The sequence below is a fragment of the Dipodomys ordii genome, unplaced genomic scaffold, assembly GCF_000151885.1.
Source record: "Dipodomys ordii isolate 6190 unplaced genomic scaffold, Dord_2.0 Scaffold141, whole genome shotgun sequence".
Taxonomy (NCBI): Eukaryota; Metazoa; Chordata; class Mammalia; order Rodentia; family Heteromyidae; genus Dipodomys; species Dipodomys ordii.
The window spans coordinates 1140713-1164703 of NW_012267357.1; the positions used below are offsets into that span (position 1 = coordinate 1140713).

At 50.3% G+C, this 23991-nt stretch overlaps 2 protein-coding genes across 2 annotated transcripts in view; one reads left to right on the forward strand and one right to left on the reverse strand.

Annotated features, from left to right (window-relative positions):
- The first annotated feature begins 4553 nt into the window (after positions 1-4553).
- Cldn5 (claudin 5) lies at positions 4554-6035 on the forward strand. The gene has a single exon (XM_013031496.1). It carries the CDS (start codon positions 4710-4712, stop codon positions 5364-5366), a length of 657 nt encoding a protein of 218 aa, XP_012886950.1. The 5' UTR covers positions 4554-4709; the 3' UTR covers positions 5367-6035.
- Positions 6036-8673: 2638 nt separating this feature from the next.
- Positions 8674-23991, reverse strand: part of Cdc45 (cell division cycle 45) — a 29136-nt gene continuing 13818 nt past the window's right edge. Inside the window, exons 9-19 of the mRNA XM_013031544.1 lie at positions 22517-22567; positions 20615-20734; positions 18893-19024; positions 17795-17893; positions 17026-17187; positions 14424-14562; positions 14195-14278; positions 12551-12669; positions 12307-12383; positions 10923-10989; positions 8674-8809 (exon numbers count right to left, since the gene is read on the reverse strand). Of these exons, the coding sequence (XP_012886998.1) occupies positions 10925-10989; positions 12307-12383; positions 12551-12669; positions 14195-14278; positions 14424-14562; positions 17026-17187; positions 17795-17893; positions 18893-19024; positions 20615-20734; positions 22517-22567 (1048 nt within the window). The 3' untranslated portion in view covers positions 8674-8809; positions 10923-10924. The remainder of the gene's footprint in view (positions 8810-10922; positions 10990-12306; positions 12384-12550; positions 12670-14194; positions 14279-14423; positions 14563-17025; positions 17188-17794; positions 17894-18892; positions 19025-20614; positions 20735-22516; positions 22568-23991) is intronic.

The window sequence follows — 23991 nt, forward strand, 5'->3', positions numbered from 1 at the left end:
GACATAAGATTCAGTGAGACTCTTAACTCCAAAGCTGGAAGAGGAGCTGTGGTTCAAGTGGTAGAGTGCTAGCCTTGAGCAAAAAAGCTCAGGGACAGTGCCCAGGTCTTGAGTTCAAGCTCCAGTACTGTCACATAAAACAAAATCAAAGAAAGGGCACCAGGCAACAATGCACTGAGAAGTTCCCCAAATATCTTCAGGAAACTTCTTTAACTGTTTCAAAGCTAAAAGATAGAAAAAGTGTTGTTTTTTCATTTCCTCTGAAATGATATCTGTTAACTAGAACATTTCCAAAGCCCAAAGCCCAGGAACCTGCCATCCAGATTTAGATTGGCCTTGGAAGGTCAGCGGGTCCCCCTGGGGCAGGGTCAGCTTGCAGCTGCTCAAGATAAACTTTGCTTTTCTGCAGACTCAGGCCTTTCTCTCACACAATTAATGAGATCCTGCTGCACTTCCCCAGGGAAAGCAGAACAATAGCTGTGAATGAGCAGGTGGCCTTGGCCAGCTAGCCTGGCCAGCCCCTCACCAGAGCAGATATTCATTGTCCCAGCACACCCCCAGTCTGGGGCATAATCTTGACCTTCCTCTAGAATTGTTTGTAGGTATGTATGTAGTATGTATGCACTAAATCCCCCAAACCTACTTCTGCACCTCTAAGATCTGTCTGTCTGTCTGTCTGTCTGTCTCTCCTTCAACTCAGGGCCCTGTATTCCCCCTTGGCTTTTTCCACTCAAAGCAGGCATTCTACCACTTGAGCAACACCTTCAGTTCAGCTTTTCACTGGTTAATTGGACATAAAAGTTTCTCATACCTTGGTCTTCAGATCTCAGGATTATAGGTGTGAACTACTGATACCCAGCTTTTTTTTTGGGAGGGGGTCCAGTCGTGGGGCCTGAACTCTGGGCCTGGGCACTGTCCCTCAGCTCTTCAGCTCAGGGCTAGTGCTCTACCACTTGAGCCACAGCGCCACTTCTGGCTTTTCTCTTTTTGCTTATGTGGTGCTGAGGAATCGAACCCAGGGCCTCATGCATGCAAGGCAAGCACTCTACCACTGAGCAGCCTTCCCAGCCCCCCTGATACCCAGCTTTTATCCTTTCTCCTTGGGTACTAGGAATTGAACTTGCCCAGGAAATGGAAACAAGAATTTTTTTCTTTGTTGTCATTTTTCTTTCTTTTCTTCCTTCTTTCCTTTCTTTCTTTCTTGTTCGTTTATCTGTCTTTCAGAGAGTAAGGGGGGCACAGAAACAGAGGGACAAAGGGTGAACAAATGCAGCCGTGGTCTCACTAGACACTCTGTTAAAAATGAACTATATAACTTGTGGATGGGGATGGGAAGGAAAAACTGGGAGAAAGCGAGGTAAGGGGTGACATTGTCCAAAAAAATAAATTCATCACCTGACTTATATAACTGCAACCCTATTATACATCACAATAATAATAATAATAGCAAATGAAAATAAAAATTAAAAAAGGAAATTGAACTCAGCCTCACATTGCACTCTACCACTTGAGCCACTTCTGGCCCCACCTCCATCCTTAAGCATTATTTATTTTTCAAATAGGGTCTGGAGCTTTGGCCTGGAATTGGCACCAGAGCATAATCTTCCTACCTTCACCTTCCAACTAGCTGGGATTGCAGGTATTCACCATCAAGCTCAGCCTCACATTTCCAGTATTTTGACCAGCATTTCTCTCTGCTTGCCCAGAACTTCTTCCCTGGATCCTGCTGAAATGTCACCTCTTCAGAAAACTCTTCACCATTCTCTTTCCCACTTAGCTGGTAGTTTAGCATCAGTCCCTTAAACTTCTTAAGCTGTGCTCTCTAGAGAAGACAAAGCCACTCTCAGCCTGGGTGGTTTTGAGGGGGGCAGGCTCAGCCCTGGCTGCCCTCTCTACAGCGGTCCTGTCTCTGCTTCAGGTTGAAGCCCATAGAATCAGAGATTCTACCATTCAAAGAAACATAAGCTCACCAAGGCCACCTTGAGGATGGGCTTAAAATGGCAGAGAAAGGGAAGATAGGTAGGCAGGTGAAGGGGAGAGTGAGCCTTGGGCTGGTTGTCTCCCAAGCTGGCTAGAAGGGCAGCAGGCACTTTCCTGCATGGGGTTGATGCAGGGGGAAGATCCCTACTCTAGTAGGTATGACAAGGAAGGCCACCTAGCTTAGACTTCTGGGAAGGGTCCAGCAATGTAACTTAGGAGCTAAGCAAGAATGAAGCCAGAAACACACCACAGACAGAAGAGACTGAAGTGGAAAATGGACAGACCTGCTCAAGGCCTGCAGGAAGACATTTGGTCAAAGGATGGAGTGTTGGTCAAATGGATGCAGTTGGACTGTTCAAGTCCAGTGCTTACAAGGCTATGTTGATCTGGGCTTGTGTGTGTGTGTCAGGATTTGTGTGTGTGTGTGTGTGTGTGTGCGTGCACTTTCGCACACGTGCCAGTACTAGAACTTGAACTCAGGGCCTGCATTATCCTGTAGCTTTTCATTCAACACTGGCATTCTACTACTTGAGCCATAGCTCAAGATTTTTGGTGGTCAATTAGTGGCTAATTGGAGGGAAGAGTCTCACACACTTTCCTGCCCTAGCTGGCTCTGAATCACAGTGTTCAGATCTCATCCTCCTGAATAGCTAGTATTCCAGTATGAGCCACTAGGTATCCAGTTAGGAGACAATACCTAATGGGGAATGTGAGCAATAGAGGGCTATAAGCAGGGTGTGACCCAAAAGATACTTGCCAGGATAGCCCAGCTGGGTAATGGCTTCAGCAGCCACCCAGGTAGATGGTGACATATGGGGTAGGGGGATGGAGTGAGGGGGAGGCAGGATTGAGAGGATAAGCCCCTGGAGTAGAAGGCTGGGATATGGGAAGGGCTCATAAATAGAAAAGAGGGTGGTCCTCAGGTCTACTGAAGGAGGAAAGCAGGAAGCAATGTGGTGGCTAGAGCCACCTATTGGCGGAGATTGGTTAAGAGCAAGGTAGGAGATAAAGATTTCTCCCCCGACCTAGGGCCCATCAAACTTGTCCTTATTACCTTCTTGTGTAGGATCAACAAGGACCTAGCCTTACCCCCTTTACCCCTGTCAGAGCCATCTCAAGAAGGAGAATTGGGGGGCCCAAGAGGAAAAGACTTACCAAAGCTCCAGCCAATATGCCTGCCCCCAATAATGGCATACTTTCTCTATAGAGGCCAGAGCACTTCGAACCAAAGGAAAGAAAAAAACAAAAATGCATCCGGTGGCCTCAGTCCAGGGCTGGGAGTCCAGACAGCTGGAAACAAAGAGGCTGTTAGGGAATAGGGAAGAGAAGGCTGGAAGGGGACTGGTGCCCTCATGGGGTTGTGGGTTGGGGGGCCTAGCGTCCCCACCCGAGCCTCAGGGGCCCACAGCATCCACCCCAGTGGACCTTTCAAGAAATGGCTGGGCCATTGTGCAGAAGAATGCCCGGAAATCCCGCACCTCCCTCCTCCAGCAAGGATGGGGGCTCTTCCTCCTGGCCAGGAAACTCCAAGTTGGCTTCTGGAGGGCAGCTTGGGGGCTGGGGTGGTAGGGCACCACTGATATTGGTGGGAGAACAGGGCTCAACTCTTCATGTTCCTTTGTGTTTCTCTTGTCTGAAGATCAAGATCAGAGTAGGCTTCCCAGGCAGGACCCAGCACTTCTGGGTCACTGGCCAACATTGGAGCTCTCTTTCAAGCATATTGCCTGACACCTGACATGGCTGGGCCTCAAAGGATGGGAGGGAGGAGGGGGGCAGCATCACAAGCAGGATACCCAGACTAACAAGGTTGAGGAGCCTGCAAAGCCCCTCAGACAGGGAACAGATAGGGGGCATTCAGAAAAAGGCCCTTTTTGAGGCTGGCTTTGAACTCAGTGCCTGAGGTTTTAGGGAGGCAGAGAATGGTAGTGGTGGTGGTGGTGGTTGGTGTTGAGCAGGACAGCGAATGAAGCAAGGATCCTGGGCCTGACTCCCAGAGGCTTGCCTGGCGTCTCCGGTTTGGGGACAGCAGGGAGAATGCCCAGGGCAGGCCTGGATGTCAGTGTGGGCTTTCTGATGGAAGGCTGAGTTGTGTTTATCTCACCTGAGCAAAGGACTTAGAGACAACCCTCCCCGCCTCCCCCCCCTCCCCTCCCCGCCCCCGCACCTCCGTTTCTCTTGCTCCAGGCCTCTGAGCACCGTGGATGGGGAGAGGGGTTTGGTCTGGAATGTAGGGGGTGATGCAGGTGTGAGATCATGCAGCTCCCACAGAGAGGGAGCTGCCCAGAAAGCGTTCAGCGCTCAGCGGGAACTGGGACCACGGTCGGTAGAGCCGCCCCCTAATCCCCACCCCCTCCATCCCCCTGCTCCCCAGCGGCTGGGCTGCTGGGCTGCTGCGAGAGGTCCAAGCGCCGGAGTTTCCCTAACTCCACCTGCCAGGGGGCTCCGACTGGCCGCTGGCCTAGGGCGGGCGCATGGATTGGTTGCTCCAATCCAGGAGGTTGGACCTGAGGGGCAAGGGTCCGCCCACCGAGATTTCAAATAAGAAGCCCCCAAGAAGGGCGAGCAAACCTGAGGTGGTGCAGCTGCAACTTTCAGGGGAAGGCAGGGACGCTCGGACTCCAGCGCGGCCGGAACACCGAACCACACCTTCAAAGTACTGTCGCGCGCGGGCGTGCGCGCGTGGGGACAAGGCCCCAAGGGGCCATCGAGCGCGCCTTGAACTTTCAGCCATGGGGTCGGCAGCGCTGGAAATCCTGGGTCTGGTGCTGTGCCTGGTGGGCTGGGTGGGTCTGATCCTGGCGTGCGGGCTGCCCATGTGGCAGGTGACCGCTTTCCTGGACCACAACATCGTGACGGCGCAGACCACCTGGAAGGGGCTGTGGATGTCGTGCGTGGTGCAGAGCACCGGGCACATGCAGTGTAAGGTATACGAGTCGGTGCTGGCGCTGAGCGCCGAGGTGCAGGCGGCGCGGGCGCTCACGGTGGGCGCCGTGCTGCTGGCGCTGGTGGCCCTGTTTGTGACCCTGACGGGCGCGCAGTGCACCACCTGCGTGGCCCCGGGCCCGGCGAAGGCGCGCGTGGCCCTCACGGGCGGCGCGCTTTACGCTCTGTGCGGGCTGCTGGCACTCGTGCCCCTCTGCTGGTTCGCCAACATCGTGGTCCGCGAGTTCTACGACCCCACGGTGCCGGTGTCTCAGAAGTACGAGCTGGGCGCGGCGCTGTACATTGGCTGGGCGGCGTCGGCGCTGCTCATGGGCGGCGGCGGCCTCGTGTGCTGCGGCGCCTGGGTCTGTGCCGGCCGGCCGGACCTCAGCCTCCCGGTCAAGTACTCCGTACCACGGAGACCCACGGCCAGCGGCGACTACGACAAGAAGAACTACGTTTAGGAGTGCGGAGCACAGCGGGGGGCCACTTCTCCGTAGCCAAGCCCATACGCTGGAGGATCGGCCTGGGAAGCCGCGCTTGGATGGCTGCGGCCACTGCTGGGTCACCAAGCTCAGAGGGATGCTAGACTTGGAGCACCGACCAGACCTGCCCGCGCCCAAAGCTCTCTGAACACTCAGAGCTCAGCCTCGAAACCCATGAGTACTTGAGAACTCGATCTTTCGTTTTGTTTTTTGTTTTTTTTTTTTACGCAGCGCTGGCTAGGACGTTGGTGGGACTTCTCAGATTGTCTCCCGAGTGGGCACCAGACTGCCGATGCCAATCCCTCCCCAGGATCTGGAGGATCTTGGCTATTGCCTTACTTTCCATCCGCTCCCGCTGATCTAGGAGTGGGCAGATAGGAGAGCCCAGGATCCCCAGGCAGGGTTGCTGGAGGGGTGTGTATAAACTGCCTTTCCTTCTCAGCAGGGGGGGGGGAGGGCCTCAGCGCAAGGAACCAAGGAAATTGGCCTGGACTTCCTGGTCTCCCTCATCAGTGGCCCCTCTGCCCCCATCTCCTCTTGTGAGCACCAGAGCCTGAACATGGGGGCAGGGGCATTGTATGGTCCTTGCAGCTTGTGGGCGGGTGTGGGGAGATTAAGAATTTGCTTAGTAAATCGTTTGAACACTCCCACGGTCTCCTGTCCTCTGTCCACTCACCCTTTGCCTAGCAGACCATTCTCCCACCCACCTGCCAACACCCTATCCCCAAAGGGTCCTGTGGGGGCTCCCTCAAGGCTGGCCCCTAGGTCCTATAAACTTTTCCCCAAGCCCCAGGTGGGAATTTACACAGCCACAATATATTGCAAGGCAGGGAAGCCCCACATGGGGCTAGGAGTGGGAGGGGTGGAAGCAGCCCTGTCCCTAGCATTCTATTAAGTGGCCACAGTATGGATGGTGACGCTTCCCAACTGTGGAATGGGAGCAAGTTGAATCTAGGATGTATGCCCAATCTAGCAGGTCTTGCTGCAGTCAACAACCGTTGTCATGGGAAGAGGCCAGTTGCCCAATGTCTTGGGCTCTGCTCCAGGCCCTTGTCCTGGTTCCTTTGTCAGCCAGTGTGTCTGTGTACAGAAGGTCTGTGCCCTCCCCTCCCCTGCTAGCCCAGTAGCCAGACCACACCACTGCTCACCAGCACCTCTGTTCAGGCTCTACTGCTGGAAAGCACCCAATGTGATGTTCCCACAGCGGGTGAAATCTAGGAGCCAGTGCTGGGATGGGGGAAGAGGGATCCCAACGGGCAGGAGCACATCTATAATAGCCCAGAGCTCATTGTTTCCAGTGCATTTCTGCCTTCTGCAAAAGGCCAGGCACAGGAGAGCAGTGGCTGGGGGAAGAGACTGCTTGCTAGTTGGTGTCCAAGCCAGCCACCAGGAAGACTTGGCACCTGCCCCCAACCCTGATCTCCAGGGCTCTGCCCAGAACTGGCTGGCCTACATCCAGTAGCAGGGAGTATCCCAGTCCTGGCCAGGTTCCCCCATGAGACCCCCATGGTTGGGAGGTCCAGAGCAGATTCCAGTTGTAGGGATGGTACCAGGTGGGACACCCAGTGAAGCTGGACTTTCTGGTGGCCTGAGCTCCCAAAACACAACCTTCAGGTACAAAGACCCCCAGCAAGCCACCTGACTCAGCAAGGCTTAAACAGCAGCCCTGCTTGGCTGTGTACAGGACCCAAGATCGGCCAAGCTTGGGAGCCAGGGCCCTGGGCTGGACTGGAGTTTAAGTCGTCATACCTGGCAGCTGGTCCTGGCTGTGCAGTGGTCATCAGTGGGTGGATACAATACTGTTGTCCAGGAATGTGGGGTTCAGGGTACTAAGCTAGGAACTCATTCACACAGAGAGGGGCTCATTTTACACAAGCCCTTTCCCTCAGGGCAGAGTACCAAAGGGCAGCTGGATTTGAGTTTTCTTAAATTGCTAGTGGGCAGCATGAGGGACTTGGGGAGCCAGCCCCACCTGACCCATGCTAGGAAGGACAGGGCAAGTGCCACTCATGACTAGTGCCATCACTGGAGTTCACAGGCAGAGAAGCTAATCTTCAATTCAGCTGTGAGTCCACTGCAATCTGCCCTTTCCCAAGGGACCCCCACCTACTGCACCCTCATTTCCAAGCTATTCTTTGTGGACTTGTCCCTACAAACTTAAAACTGACCACAGAAAGACTGTGTTGAAGGCCAGCCTGGGCTACATAGCTGAAACCTTATCAAAAATAAACAATCTCTAATCACTGCTGCCTTCAGGAACTGCCCAGTTGGCTGGGAGCTGGTGGCTCAGGCTTGTAATCTTAGCTACTCAGGAGGCTGAGATCTGAAGATCACAGTTCAAAGCCAGCCTAGGCAGGAAAGTATGAGAGTCTCTTATTTTCAATTAATTACCACAAAGCTGGAAGTGGAGCTGTGGCTCAAGCAGTAGAGTACTAGTCTACTACTTGACTCAGTTTAAGCCCCAGAACGTGTGCATATTTACACACCTACAGGAGGATTATGTGTTGAAGGCTAGTCTGGGTTACACAGTTGAGACCTTATACAAACAACACCACACACACACAAACAAATCACTGCTGCTTTCAAGGACTGCCCAGGGCTGCTAGTCCTTACAGGTACACTCTACTCACCTCCCAACCCTTCCACACTCATTATGCTGAAGGGATGTCTGGGAGGGGTGATCCTACCCCCATCTAGGAAGGCTTTGAAGGCCATGGAGTCTGCCAAGATCTCATCTAATGTGGACCTTCTGTGACCAGGTTGTGGATGAGGCAGATGGCAGGTCTTGAAGCACACAATGTGTCCACTCAGAATCTGCTAGTCTAGTCAGGCCTTTTCCAGCCTGAGGCCTTCCCGTTGCTGTCTTCCTCTTCTGCAGAGAAGCATGCCCTTGGTGTGTTCAGGGACAAGGCACTTCGACAGGGCGCTAGATGGCAAGATGAGGGCTTGATGTGTGTGTGTGTGGGGGGGGGGGGGGCGCGTGCAAGGGGATGATGTTGTCAAGACCAGGAGGAAATGACAGGCAGGAAGACACAGCCAGCTCCCACTGGGCATGCTTGGTACTGTGTGGAGACCAGGGCCGTAGGGTCCAGACTCCTTTCCATCCACTTGCATGGAAGCCTGGAGGGGAGAGTGGGGAGACCTTGTCCCTAGGGTCTCGAGGGGTCACACATTCCTGTGCTAGAGGATGCTGTGAGTACAGGAACCAGGTTCCCTTGGGCCAAAAGGAGTGTCAGAGTACACCTGTGCTGGCTCCACATTTAGAACCAAGATGGGGAACAGAAGCTAAAACAAACATTTTATTCCATTAAAAGGCACTGAGGCACTGTTCAAGCATTTCAAACGATGACCAAAATTTAAAATCTAAATAAAAGCCAGTAGATATAAATAAGGAGGAGGTCATTTTTGGAAGAAATCAAGTTCTGCAAAAGAAGAAAAAAAAATGTATCACAAACATTTTAGAGCAATTCTGATGTGTCTCCCAAATGTAGCCAATTCAAATGAGGCCTCTGCTGCTTCTAAGTGCCTTCATCTCAGCCTTGGGGTATCTATGGGGTAAGAGCCACCCCTGAACCACTAAGGTGCCCTCTGTCCTCACTACACCCCCTGTTGCATCTGAAAGTCCTTAACACTCTAGACCCCCTCCCCACAGGGCACCCTCTCAGTGGAGGGACCTCCCAGTTGCTTATCCTGCCCAGAGCCTTTGCCCATCTGTCCTCTAGCACACAGCTCTTCCGAATCCCACCAGCCCACCTGCACCCTCCGAGTACCAACACAGTAGCAATGTTGGCATCACTGCCTCCAGTGCAGCTCCACTGCTGAGGACCCTGGTGCTGACTATAATAGCACACTTGCTAAGTGAAGAGCCTCAGCCTCATTGTCAGAAGCAGACTCTGTCTAGTTAAGGACCCAACCCAAAGTCACTGCTAATGACCTACAAATCTGGCTGAAGACCCAGAGCCCCTTCTTTAACATGGTCCTTTGAACAAGGCTACCCTAAGAGACATCTGTGGGGTCCCTGAAGCTCCTAAGGCCATTCTGGATACTAGCCTGAAGGCACTCTAGCCTGAGCCTTGGTGGGGACACATGCCACATAAATGGCCTCTAGTCTAGGTTGAGGGAGAGGCAGGGCTGGATGCAGGCATCCACTGAGAGATGGTCAGACACAGGGCAGGCTCTGCACATCCATTTCATGTATTCCTTAAGAACGAGGAATTGTGCCAGGCACTGACTGCTCATGCCTACTTAGAAAGCTGAGATCTAAAGAGCCTGGTTGAAGGCAGAAAAGTCTATGAGACTCTTACCTCCATTTAATCAGCAAAAATCTAGAAGTGGAGCTGTGGCAGAGAGCCATGCTTGAACAAAAAGTGAAGGAACAGTGGTGTCCAGGCCCTGAGTTCAAGACCAAGTACTAACACAAAAAAGAAAGGCAATCCCTGGACACTTGTTGAAATGAACTATATTGCTGGGCACCGAAGGCTCAAACCTGTTAATCCTAGCTATTCAGGAGACTGAGACCTGAGGATTGTAGTTCAAAGCCAGCCTGGGCAGGAAAGTCCATGAGACTCTTATCTCCAATTAACCACCAGAAAACTGGAAGTGGCGCTGTGGCTCAAAGTAGTAGAGCACTAGCCTTGAGTGAAAGGGCTCAGGGACAGCATCCAGGCCCTGAGTTCAAGCCCCACAAATGACAAAACAAAAACCTATACAAACTTATGGGTGGAACTGAGAGGGAAAAACTGGGAGAGAGTAAGGGAAGGGGTAACATTGTCCAAAAAGAAATGTGTTAATTACCTGATTATGTAACTGTAATCCCTCTGTACATCATGTTTATTATAACAATAAAAAATTTTTAAAAGAACGAAGGAAGGAAGGAAAGAAGGGAGGGAGAGAGAGGGAGGGAAGCAAGGAGGGAGATGGAGGGGGAGGGGGAGGGAGAGAGAGAGTGAGAGAGAGAGAGAGAGAGAGAGATTGGGATTAAGATTGAGATTGATATTGAGTAGGGCAAGGAGAAGGCCTGGCTGAGGTGTCCTGTCACTGGTTGGGAACAAACATCTCAGGGCAGCCATACTTCAGTCATTAGCCTGAAGCCTCAGGCAGAGCTGACATTTTGTGATTTGCAGCTGCCAACAGCTCTGCATTCAAGGATGAAGCACCCAAAAGCTCAGAAAGCCTGCCCAGTGAGCTCCAGCAGAGGCCCAATATAAAGGTCGTGGGGGCGGCAGGCTGTAAGCAGCCCCTCAGGGCAGTGCCAGGCAGTCTGTGTGTTACACGTGTCTCCCACACCATGGCCACCCCACAGTGTGGCCAGTGGAGGGTGAATACCAGGTCTTTCTTAGGGGATCAAAGGGACATAACGAAATTAGCTTCTTCAAAAACGTCTCATTGTGGCCCTGCTGGCAGCCTCAGGATGGTCATTCTTGGGAAAAATGTACTGGCCCCAAATCTCTTGAGACCTTGCTCTGATGTGAAACTCGAGTAAAAGCCTCTCTTGAAGGAGAGCAAAGCCAGGAGTCAGGGTCAGGTTGGGCTCACCCTCAGGATAGCAGGGAGACAAGAGCATCCAGGAACTTGCTCCGGTCCTCAGCTTTCAACTCAATTACTAAAGTAATGAAAGAAAAACATCTTGTGAGAAGGGAGTTGTGAGAAAAACAAGGCAGGGCACAGAACTCTGGGGACCCACCCCCTGACTGCAGCAATCCTCTGCCACATTCCAAACTGCACAGGCTCTTCTTCCACGGCCTGAAATAATCTGGAATATTTGGTTTCAACCCAGTCCCACTGTATTTCATCCTCAGATCTGCTGGATGCACTGAAGAGAGACCAGATCTGTGGTCTCTGGGCCATGGATCACGGGGGCCAGCAATGACAGGCAACAGAGAGGGCACAGGGATGTGACAACTCATAGATATAGCTCTGGACAGAGACAGGCCTTCCCACATTGTCCAGCACAGACACTCGCCCCCAAAATCAGTGGAGGCCCATGCTGGGATAGGAGGCCACTTGAGCCCTGCTCTGCCCTGTACCTCTATCCTCTTCTGAAGGAGAGGACCTAATGGAAATTACCTGTGTTTCTGGAGGCTACCAGGCATGTAGATTCTTTTTTTTTTTTTTTTGGGGTCCGGTCATGGGGCCTGAACTCTAGGCCTGGCTGCTGTCCCTTAGCTCTTCAGCTCAAGGCTAGCGCTCTACCACTTGAGCCACAGCGCCACTTCCGTTTTTTTTCTTTTTTGCTTATGTGGTGCTGAGGAATCGAACCCAGGGCCTCATGCATGCAAGGCAAGCATTTTACCACTGAGCCACCTTCCCAGCCCAGGCATGTATTCTTATTAGATGTAAAAACAGGCCCTGGGACTAGGCTGGCCTGGTCTGAAGAGGCACCAGGCCACTGGCTACCTCCCAGGAGCTTTCCACACTCCCCTGGCTCTCCAACTGGCCAGTGAAACCTGGCAGCTTCCTGGCTGTGCAATAAAGGCAGCTGTAATCAATCTTCCTCCATCCCAGGCATGCAATAAGAAGCAGGGTCTGCTGCTCAGGGTAGTCCAACAGCAGGCAGTGCCACAGGCATTACAGTCCTGCCACAAACAGCTGGACCAAGCTGGACACAACACCATGTCTCCTAGGATACTGACTACCACTGGTAAGAAATCAGCAGGCAGATGACATTGAGTGGTCTGGCTGGGCCCCTTGAACCACCAGCAGCCATTTTTCTGGGCCTGGTTGGGGGAATGATGTCATGATGGGAGGCTAAAGCCATGAGCAGGTCCAGCTTTGCCTGGGGCTGTTTCTGAGGATGAAATGGCTATTGGCCAGGCGCTTCCGACCTCACCAGCTTGCCCCATTCAGGGTAAATGCTAGCCAGTACTAGCCTTGAGGTCAATCAGATGGCACAGGTGTGGCAAATGGCAGAGACTCTCACCTGAGAGGTCAAAATGGTTGTGCAGGGTGCGGGAGCTGGTGCTTTCTGCTGCCTTCTCAAATGCCCGCCCAAAAAAGCTGTGGATATAAAACAGACCTGTTGGGGGACAGGTTACAGATTCTTGCAACCCTCATTCCCACGACAGACACTGGAGGGTAAATTTTAGCTGTCACTCAATGGACGAACGCACAAGACCATAAGGTCTCCACTCCTACTGTCCCCAGGACAAGTAGAAGCCACTTACTTCTTTCTGTCTGAGCCATCTGTCTCTGGAGGAATGCCCACCATAGTCACTGTGCCCTGCTCCACACTCAGTGGGGCAGCCATCACCAGTGGCAGCAGTTTGCTACGTCGGTTCTTTGTCTGTAAAAACAAATGCCCTCGTTCACATGACTAGTCTTAGCAAGGTGCAGAGTGCACTCAGCAACCATGAGCCCTGACATCCAGGCCACTTCCCCCAAACCTCTAGAAATGAGTACTTGAGGCCAACATGACACTGTGGCCCCAGCCTAGTATGCCCTGGCTGTCCCTAACAACTCTTTCAGGTTCTGCTGTAACTGGCACCTATTCCAAGAGTTCCCCAGTACCCCAGCTTTGCCCCACTCCTTCCTGTGTGATGTGTGCCTCTAACTTTATGTGCTTATGCCCCATGTGGTCCCCTCCTACACACACACTGCCTTGAGATGGAGACCCTGAGTGTCATACCCACAGCTCTACAATTCGCAGCCAAGACGACCTACTGTTCTGGTTTATGCAGGACTGAGGATGTTCCAAGAAGCAAATGGGGATGGTAATTGCTCCCAAACAGGGCCCAGTGCATGCTGGGAGTCAATCAATGCCTAGTGATTAAATGTCTGGATCCTATAAAGTGACTGCTTGCTCATCAGAATTACATCACACATCTAATAAATGAGGAGGCTAAACTTCGAACCGAGGCCACAGGACTTCAAAGCTTATGTGGACATTTTGGTCCTTTCTAGGTATCCACAGGGGATTGGTTCCAGAACTGATACCAAGACCCAGGATCTATGTATACTTAAGCCCAGGATCTCTGTATATCTTCTTGTATACTTTAAACTATCTTTAGACTATTTATATTTACTACAATGCCTGTACATTGCTTTATCTGCATAGACTCAGCAAGTACTCAATGTACAATAAATTCAAGTTTTGCTTTTAAGAACTTGAGAGAGAGAGAGAGAGTGTGTGCATGCTGGTATAGAACTTGAACTTAGGACCTAGTGCTGTGCCTTAGCTTTTTCACTCACGGTTGGAACTCTACCACTTGAGCCATACCTCCACTTCTGACTTTTTGCTGGTTAATTGGAGATAAGAGTCACACAGACTTTCCTACACAGGCTGGCTTTGAGCCAGAGTTCTTAGATCTCAGCCTCCTGAGTATTTAGGATTATAGGCGTGAGCTTCTGATGTCTGGATAGAATTTTTTTTCCAGAAAGTTGTTTGTTTGTTTGTTTTAAATTTGTGTTGTGGGTGGAACCCAGGGCCTCATTCCTGAGCTACATCCCAGCCTTTCCGAAATATTTTTGCAAGGCAAGCGCTCTACCACTGAGCCACCTTCCCAGCCCCCGAAATATTTTTGATCCAAAGTTGGTTGAGTCTGAGGAGACAGAATCCATGGAGCCATGTAGTCATCATCACTATACTCAAAATCATGACTTGGACAGCTAGTGATAAAATCAGAGCTTGTGGGAAATAAGACTCCTAAGGGTCAGAGGAGTACAATTTAGTCCAGAAAAAGCAAGGGATATAACCAAGCCTCCCAGCTGGAGAACTGCCAAAGGCAGCTTTCAGCCATCATCTAACTCATAACATACACATGGAGCATGGGTGCTCCTCCCCCCAGGGCCCTGCCTACACAGTTCCTCACCGAGTACACAAAGGACTTGAGCAGGTTTCTGCTGAGCAGGCTCAGGGATGCAGGTTTGGAGAACAGCATGACATCTGGAGTGCCCTGTGTGAGGGAATGGAACAGACCGTCAGAGGTGGCACTGGTAAGCATGGCCTGGCTTTGGGCACTGGGATCTGAGAGGGGCATAGATGGTCAAAGGTGACACTTGCAGGTGGGGGCCAGTGCCATGCATCAAGACAACCCTGACCTCCATGAGGGAGCAATAGAGGAAAGGTCCCTGGGAGATGACAAGATTGGTGCACAGGCAGCTGGCGATGGTTTGCTGGGTGGCTTGTAGCTGCTTCTTGGCAAGTTCTAGGCCCAGGTACAGCTTATCCAGGTTACTCCTGAAAGAAAGCAGACATTTAGCTTGCTTGTCCAGAACTGCTGATATAATGCCAAAGTCACAGACCGACTGTTTGGTTCTTGGTTCAGGAAGGGATTTAGGGATAACAGTTTATCTTCTTAGCTAGGCAACTGGTTCAAGCCTCTATTCTAGCTATTTGGGAGGCAGTGATTGGAGGATTGCAGTTTTGAGGCCAGCCCAGACAAAATACAACTTTTTGAGACTTTATCTCAACCAATGGCTGTGTCTACCTGTCATCACAAGCTACTGGGGAACTACAATGGCTGGGCATAGTGGCACAGGCTCAAATAGGAAGATCATATTCAGGCCATTCTAGGCATTAAGACTCTATCTTCAAAATGACCAACACAGAAATGGCTCAAGGGGTAAAATACCTGCCCAGTAAGCACAGGTTCTGAGTTCCAACCCTAGTACCATTAAGAAAAAAAGAAGGGCTGGGAAGGTGGCTCAGTGGTAGAGCGCTTACCTTGCATGCCTGAGGCCCTGGGTTCGATTCCTCAGCACCACAAAAGCAAAAAGAAAAAAAGCCGGAAGTGGCGCTGTGGTTCAAGTGGTAGAGTGCTAGTCTTGAGCTGAAGAGCTGAGGGACAGCGCCTAGGCCCAGAGTTCAGGCCCCACAACCGGACCCAAAAAAAAAAAGAAGCCAGTGCCTGTAGCTCATGCCTGTAATCCTAGCTACTCAGGAGGCTGAGATCTGAGGATAGCACAGTTCAAAGCCAGCCCAGGCAGGAAAGCCCATGAGACTCTTATCTCCAATAAACCATTCAGAAAACCAGAAGTGGCACTGTGGCTCAAGTGGTAGAGTGCTTGCTTTGAGCTGAAGAGCTGAGGGACAGTGCCAAGGCCCAAAATTCAAGCCCCATGATCGACAAAAAAAGAAAGAAAAAAAGAAAAGAAAAAAGTTTCCCTCCTGAGTTCCCCTTCATATAATAGGAAGGAATAGAAGGGTGGGAAAAAGTGCTGGCATCAGGAGACAGGAGACTAAAAGCCCACAAAGGAGGTCTCAGGAAGGTGCCCAAGGGTTCTGGCAGAAAGGACGCTTGGGCAAAGGGCAAAGAGAGCACAGGGACCTCTACCCCACCCAGAAAGACTTTTACTCTTCTATTGATGAAGAAAAGGTTCCCCTCTGAATACATGAAGTGAACGCTCTGGAGAAATAGGGTCCTTATGCAAAGCCTCTCTCTGCAGCAATTAGGAGTATAAAAGGGTCCTTCCTGTCTGCCAAGATGAAGTGATGTTTTCCAGCCTGCAAACTATGTCTAGACATGCAGCCAAGATTCCTAAATACAAAAGACACTAGACCATTTGAGAAACACTTATGGACTGTTTAAAAAAAAAAAAAAAGTGATCCTGGAGGAAAAAGATAACCGGAGCTAAAACAAAACTGATAAAAATCTAGTATCTTCAGAGAGATTTGAGTGGCTATGACATTCCTAAATCAAGAACAGGATACTAGGAAAGAAGAATCAGAAATCAGCTGGGTGCCACTGGCTCATGCCTGTAATGTTTATTACTCAGGAGACTAAGTCTAAGGACTGCAGTTCAAAGCCAGCCCAAGCAGAAAAGTCTGTGAGCGCTTAACTCCAATTAACTCCTAAACAAGTAGGAAGTGAAGCTGTGGCTCAAGTGCTAGAGCACTAGTCTTGAGGGAAATAAAATGCCCAGGGACAGGCCCTGAGTTCAAGTCCAAGACTACTACAAAAAAATAATTCTGAAAATGTGTGAAGATTAAAATTCTCTTCAATATCCATGAGACCTATGAATTTTAAAATGTAAGGCAAAAATGTAATCATTGGGAAGCCCAAAAAGGAAGAATAAAAAAAAACTGATGCTTCTGGGTGCTGGTAGCTCATGTCTGTAATCCTAGCTACTCAAGAGGTTGAGATCTGAGAGTCACAGTTCAAAGCCAGCCCAGGCAGTAAAGTGCTTGAGACTCTCATCTCCAATTAACTACCAGAAAACCAGAAGTGGAGCTATGGCTCAAAGTAATAGAGCACTAGCTTGAACAAAGAGCTCATGGACAGTGCCTAGGCCCTGAGTTCAAGCTCCAGGACCAGCCAAAAAAAAAGAAAGCAGGAGGTGGGGGTGGGGATTGGGGGGAGGAAGGGCGGGGAGAAAGGGAGAGAGAGAGAGAACAAAAGTAAGATGGTGTTATAAGTCTGTACTTTATGCACTCCAGAGGCTGAGGCAAGAGGATCATGAGTTTGAGGCCAGCTTGGACTACAAAGTGAGACTCTATCTCAAAATGATGTATATTGAGGATTGGCTGGCAGCGAATCAGGTGTCACCACTCTAGTGGTGATTCTGACTCTCATACAGTAGGACCAGTCATCCTCACACTTAGGGAATCCCAGCAACTGACCTCCCTCCCTATACAGTGTGAGATTGAGGAGTAGGCACAGGACCTCCCAAGGGGGTAGCAGTCCCTAGCCACACCCACTACCTGGAGAGACTATCTAGAGCCTGGATAAAGTGATCCGTCTCTGAGCTGTCCTTCTCCGGGTTCTCCATCAGAGACATAGTGGCAAAGACCACATCACTGGCCAGGAATTTATGCTTGAACCCAAAATGGATGCTGAAAGTCTGTACACGCATGTCTTTCATCCTGTCACAAAAGAAGTAATGCACTTGTCAATCTCTAGTCAAAGGCAAACTCTCCCAGCCAGGCCAAGCCAACAAATATCCTAATGTTCCTTACAGGTCCCCAATAATGTTCTATGATAATTCTGCTTAGAGGATGAGGTAGGTCAGAACACCAAACATGCCAGCCCTGCAGACCAAAGCAGCTGGCCACCTGCCTACAGCTGCTCAGCTGGCCATGGGCAGAGCAATATAAACAAACATGGAAATGGATTTGGCCCAGCAAGTCAGCTAGGCAGGAGTAGCCAGTCCCAGGGGACTTAGAAGTACCCAACGACCTGTGTAGACAGAGCTTGACTGACCCTGGCTCTAGAGGCCCACTTCCTGACTTCAGAGAGGGATAAGCTGGATCAGACTTACAGCTCCAGGATTTAAGGATCCTAAAACTTATAGGCACTTTTTAAAAAGGTGTGTTTTTGGCCCAAAGAGAACTCCAAAACTTCAGGCAGAACTGGTCTCAAGAACATGCTTGTTTATGCATTCTTAGGACTTCATTTTTGCATTTTTAGGAATACAGTTAAAATAGAAACCCTAGCTTTAAAGAAATTTAATTGAAAAAAAAAGGTATTTACCCAAATTTGTTTGCAGATTCTTCAATCATTTCTCTTAAGTTCTCCTTCAAGGAGATGTCCATGGACTGAAACTTCTGCTTGACCTGTTTCAGGGGTAGGCTGGAAAGAGCAAGCCCATGTCACATGAGTGAGACTGCAGTGGCACCATGAGGAAGGAAAACTGTGCAGGCCCGCCAGGGATGTCCTGGCATGGCCACTCAGGCAGCATCCTAAAGGATTTGAAGAACTCCTAGTAGAAGAGGCAACAGCTCCATTTTTTTTGGTGTTGGTGATGGGGCTTTAAACTCATGGCCTGGGTGCTGTTCCTGAGCATTTTTTGCTCAGGGCTAGCGCTTTGCCACTTGAGCCACAATTCTACTTCTGGCTTTTTTCAGTGCTTAAAATTGAAGATAAGAATCTCATTGCCGGGCTGGGAAGGTGGCTCAGTGGTAGAGCGCTTGCTTTGCATGCTCGAGGCCCTGGGTTCGATTCCTCAGCACCACATAAGCAGAAAAAAAAAAAAGCTGGAAGTGGCGCTGTGGCTCAAGTGGTAGAGCGCTAGCCTTGAGCTGAAGAGCTGAGGGACAGCGCCTAGGCCCAGAGTTCAGGCCCATGAATGGACCCACCCCCCAAAAAAAAGAATCTCATTGCCACCAAGTGGCTCACGCCTATAAACCTAGCTACACAGAAGGCTGAGATCTGAGTATTAAAGTTCGAAGCCAGCCCAGGCAAAAAAGTCCCCACACAAGGCTCTTACCTCTAATTAACCACTCAAAAACCAGAAGTGGCACTGTGGCTCAAAGTGGTAGAGTACCAGCCTTGAGCAAAAGAGCTCAGGCACAGCACCCACGCCCTAAGTTCAAGCCCCCTGACGGTAAAAAAGTAAAATTAAAAAACAAACAAACAAACTTTCACAGACTTTCCTGCTCAGGCTGGCTTTGAACTGTGATCCTTAGATCTCAGCCTCCTGAGCTGCTAAGATTGGTAGCATGAGCTACCAATACCCCCACAAACTGCTCTATTTTTACAACCAAATGAGTCACAGCAAAGTGGAGGGAATTCTCCTGGGAGGTGATCAAGTGCGGGAGTGGGGGGTTTCAGGCCAAAGTAGTCACTTACCCCATGTCTGCAAGGAACTCCTGAAGCCGCTTCTGCCCATGCACAGACCAGAGCTTGAACCTGGCCGCAGTATAGCTGGTGTTGCACAGACTGTCATGGAGGGACCAGTGCTGGTAGAGTGCCAGGCAGAGGCTGGGCCAAGGTCAAGGAGCACATGTGGTGTTGCTACTTGTTACCTGCTTGCAGCTGCATAACCTGGGCATATATGGCCTCACCTATGACACTCTGCTGAGAGTGTGCTCCCTTGCTACGGCCTGCCTGCACAACCAGGTATGGGACTGCTTAGGTAAGGGTGATGTGTAGTGTGGTGACCTATGTAAGGAGCCTGTGAGGTTGTAAGAACACAGAAATCCCTTACTAACAGATGACGAAACTAGCTGGGTGCTGGTGGCTCACGCTCGTAATCCTAGCTACTCAGGAGGCTGAGAAAGGATAACCAGTAGATGCCAGCTCAGGCAGGAAAGTCAGAGAGACTCTTATCTCCGGTTAACCACCAAAAAGCTGGAAGTAGAGACATGGGTCAAGTGGTAGATTGCTAGCCTTGAGCAAAAAAGCTCAGGGATGGTACCTAGGCCCTGAGTTCAATCCCTAGTAGTAGCATGCACAAGCATGTATGCGTGTATATGCACACACACACACACAATGAGCACACACAACAAAACCATGAAAAAGTGATGAAGAAACGAAGATGCAGGGGTTCTGAAGAGCTCTCTGATGGGCACAGAAAGCAGTGAGGGCCGCATACAACAGGGAGACTGAGTGGCAGAAGCTCAGGTTGCCATCCTGGCCTACCCACTCCTGGCTGACCTAATCCTGTCCACCTTCTGCCCCTCCTTGAAACCTCCCCATCCTAACCCTCCTTTTTTTTGGGGGGGGGTAAGTGTGGGAGTAGGAACTAGTATTAGGGTTTAAACTCAGGGCCTAGGCATTGTCTCTTCGTTTTTCTACTCAAGGCTGTTGCTTTAAGCCACTTGAGCTGCTTCTAGCTTTTTGGTGGCTAATTGAAGATAAGAGTCTTCAGACACTTTCCTGCCATGGCTGACTTGGTACCTTGATCTTTAGATCTTAGCTTCCTGAGTAGCTAGGATCACAAGCCACCGGTGCCCATCTTCTTACTCATCTTTGTTGTTGTTGTTGTTGGTTGTAAGGCTTAAAACTCAGGGCATGATCACTGTCCCTGAGCTCTTTTCAAGTATAGTATTCTACTACTTTGAACCATAGCTCCGCTTCTGGTTTTTGAGTGATTAATTGGAGATAAGGGTCTCAAAGGGATTTTTTGCTTGGGCTGGCTTTGATCTGAAATTCTCAGATCTCAGCCTCCTGAGTAGCTAGGATTACAGGTGTGAGCCACTTGTACCCAGCTTACTCATCTTACTTTTCCCTTCACCACTTGCGGCTCTTGTAATTGTGACCACGAGTGGTCTTCATCACAGGTAGCACCTCCACAGAACTCAGGCTGCCCTGATTGCTTCCTGCTCACGACCACTCTAGCCCCTTGCCATCACTCTGTGGGACAGTCAGGTGTCTCTGCTGCCTCTCATGGGTCCGGAAGAATGCTGCCCTCTTTGTGTCTGAGCTTCATATACAACCAGTCCATCTACTCTGGGAGGCAAACATGTTATAAGCAGATGGATGGGGGCAGGAGCCCTTCACAGTGACTAAGCAAACAGCACCCAAGCAGGGGGTGCTGCTTACATCCCAGGGTCTGAGCTGCAAGGATACTCATACTCAAAGGAGATCCGAGTACAGTCCACAGAGAGTGTGTTCTCCTCATCCTCATTTCGGTGATTGTGTCGGGATACGTGGCGCTGCAGGATGCCAACATCTGTCACATACTTCATTCTAGAAAGAAAGTGCTTCAAACTGGGCTGGCTTCCCTTCCATGCTCAGAGTCTGCCTGCCACCCAGGCTGTTTCTGCACAATGACTGAGGAAGCTTGGCTACTTCTGCACAGAAACTAGGCAGCCAGGAGGACAACAGCAGATAGAAATAGGCAGGACCTGTCGGATAGGAGCCAGTGCTCATGCCTGTGATCCTAGCTATTCAGGAGGTTGAGATCTGAAGATCTGGGTTGGAAGCCAGCCTGGGGCAGGAAAATGTAAGAGACTCTTGTCTCCAATTAACCACTAAAAAACTAGAAATGGAGATATGGCTCAAATGGTAGAACACCAACTTGCGAGCAAAAAAGCTAAGGAAGCCAGGTACTGGTGGCTCACAAATGTAATCCTAGTTACTCAGGAGGCTGAGATACGAGGATCATGGTTTAAAGCCAGCCCAGGCAGGAAAGGTCTTGAGACTTTTATCTCCTATAGAAACTACTCAGAAAGAGCTAGAAGTGGCACTGTGGCTAAAGTGATAGAGTGTTAGCCTTGAGCACTGAGAAACTCAGGGACAGAGCTGACCCTGAGTTCAAGCCCCAAGACTGGCAAAATAAAAAAAAAAAAAAAGGAAAGAAAAAGAAAAAAGCTAAGGGACAGTATCCTGGTCCTGAGTTCAAGTATTGGCACAAGAAAGAGAGAGAGAGAGAGAGAGGAAAAAAGGCAGGAAGGGCTCTAACCTGGCCACATATTCGTTGAGTGTCTCTCTAGAAACTAGCCACTCAGTTAAGCAGCCATACCTCCTAAGTGACAGGAATCTACAGCAGAGCATGCAGACCCACGAAGGTATTGCTGGCAAGTGCAATGGGAATGAGCAGATCCCTTGTTACCTGAGGTTACCAGTGACAGAGCCCATCACTACACATACTAGGGTGTTTCTAGAAGTCCTATTGTATACACCCCATGCTATCCACAACACAGAAGGACTGGTAGACAGTGCCAATGCAGTGGTCGAGGCAGCAGCCCGAGCACTGAGGCTTGAATCCATCCAAACAGGGGAGGAGGCCAGGGGAGACAGAACATCAGGAATAGAGGTTTCTGCCAACTACAGGAGGAACCTGGGAACACATAAAGAATGTGCTAGGTGACAAATTAAGGACATCTGTGTGGATCCCCTGGGAGAGGGTCAGGATCTCAGGGATGAGGGCCCTATCTTCCATGACTTCCTTGGTGGAAGTGGAGACAGATGATCCTCAGGAGGGACAGAGGACAGAGGATGCCCCCTCCCCACAGCCCGTAACTGGAGTGATAGCCTTTCAGCTCATGGTCAGAGCCCAACAGAAGGGGAGCCTGTCATAGGCATTGATGGGCAAAAAGAAGTTGCTTCATGACAGCCCACTTGAAGTCCTATAGAAGCTTCTCCTTAGCTGTTATCAACCCCACATTCTCTGGCAGGCCACTCAGGGGCTTCGCTTCTCTGCTAGCAATCCACCTCTCCCTCACAGTCCTTATCACCATGCACCATCCCCTGGACCTGCCTCTAAGCCCTGCCTTGAGAACAGGAGACAGCCCCTCCTCCCGCCAATGGCGCCACCTAGTGGACTTCTTGGGTAGTAGAGTGGCTTTAAGCCCTTTTTTGGTGACAAGGATTCAACTCCAAGAAGAAGGTCAGCCCTTCCCCATTCTCTATAGGACCCAAGTGACACTGCCTCTCATCTCTGCTGCAAGTTCAGAGACTGTCACACATGCCCACAGCGCAGGCAGACCTGGGGTGCCTGACCCAGGGAAGTTAAAAACATATCCTTACTGTGTGATTTTGTCTTGCACCCATTGGTCTGTCAGTCCAACGATGGCCCACCTAGAAGGAGAAGTGATGAATGCAGCTGCAGGCTACCTAGGCTTGGCAGAGCCTCAAGTGTGCAGCTAGGTGGGGGCAGGGGCAGCACAAGCTCAACACTTTTAGGAGACCTCTAGTGTGGCATGGCCTCCTGACTTGTTATGCCCACCCAGGATTTGCAAGTAGTAATACTGAAACTTCTTTTCTGCTGTGATGGCATTTAGGATTTTTACCTTCTTTCTAAAGAACCAGAGGGCTAACCTAGGCCAAGTTAGCCCTAGGTGTTAGAAGAAACACAAGGGTGGCCACCCAGTGCTAGAGCAATGGTTGGATAGCCATAAACTAGATTCAATTCCTCAACACTACATAAGCAGAAAAAGCCAGAAGTGGTGCTGTGGCTCAAGTGTTAGAGCGCTAGCCTTGAGCTGAAGAGCTCAAGGACAGTGCCCAGGCCCAGAGTTCAGGCCCCTCAACCGCAAATAAAAAAAATACAAACAAACAAACAAAAAAAAAACACCATGGACTGAACTGAGTGTCAGTGGCTCACACCTGTAGTCTTAGCTACTTAGGAGGCTGAGATCTAAAGACTGAGGTTTGAAACTAGCTTGGGCCAGAAAGTCCATGATACTTTTTTTTTTTTATTGTTATTGTTGGTCATGGGGCTTGAACTCTGGGCCTAAGCCCTGTCCCTGAGCTCTTCAGATCAAGGCTATTGCACTACCACTTTGAGCCACTGCACCACTTCCAGTTTTCTGTTTAGTTGGAGATAAGACTTTCCTGCCGGAGCTGGCTTTGAACCATGATCCTCAGATCTCAGCCTCCTGAGTAGCTAGGATTACAGAAGTGAGCTACCAGCGCCCAGCTCATGAGACTTACAGCCACCAAAAAGCTAGAAGCAGAGCTGTGGCTCAAGTGGTAAAGAGTCAGTCTTGAACAAAAAAGCTAAAAGACAATGTGCAAGCCCTGAGTTCAAGCCCTAGTACCAGCACAAAAACAAACAAAAATAAAAGTATCAAGGACTGACAAAAGCCAACAGGCCAGTACCCTAACGTCCAGGCAATGATAAAGAACCCTTAAGCCTAGGGATAGCCCTATACAGTCCCCTGAGACTGATTCCACAAAGATCAAGTCAGGCCACATCCATATTCTTCTCACTTATAAAGACTGCACTTTGTTTCCAGAGCAGTACAAATCTACAGCCACTGGCCTTGACTTACTGATCTATGTGATGAAGCCTGCCTGCAGGCTGCACAGAGAAATGAAAGGCAAGAATGGTTTTCTGTATCTGATTTTAAAAGGTGCCAGGCCTGTAGCGATGCCTATAAAGGGTTGTCTTGTTCAGATCACACTTCTTCAGCAACCTGAATCTACCAAGCAGAGGCAATGTGTCAGGGGTGGGAAGAGGGTAGCTGCACCTGAGCAGCACCATCCATGCTCTGAGTTTG

What these genes read in the sequence shown, in the direction of transcription:
- Cldn5 (XM_013031496.1), top strand. Translation starts at nt 4,710, where the DNA reads ATGGGGTCGGCAGCGCTGGAAATCCTGGGTCTGGTGCTGTGCCTGGTG.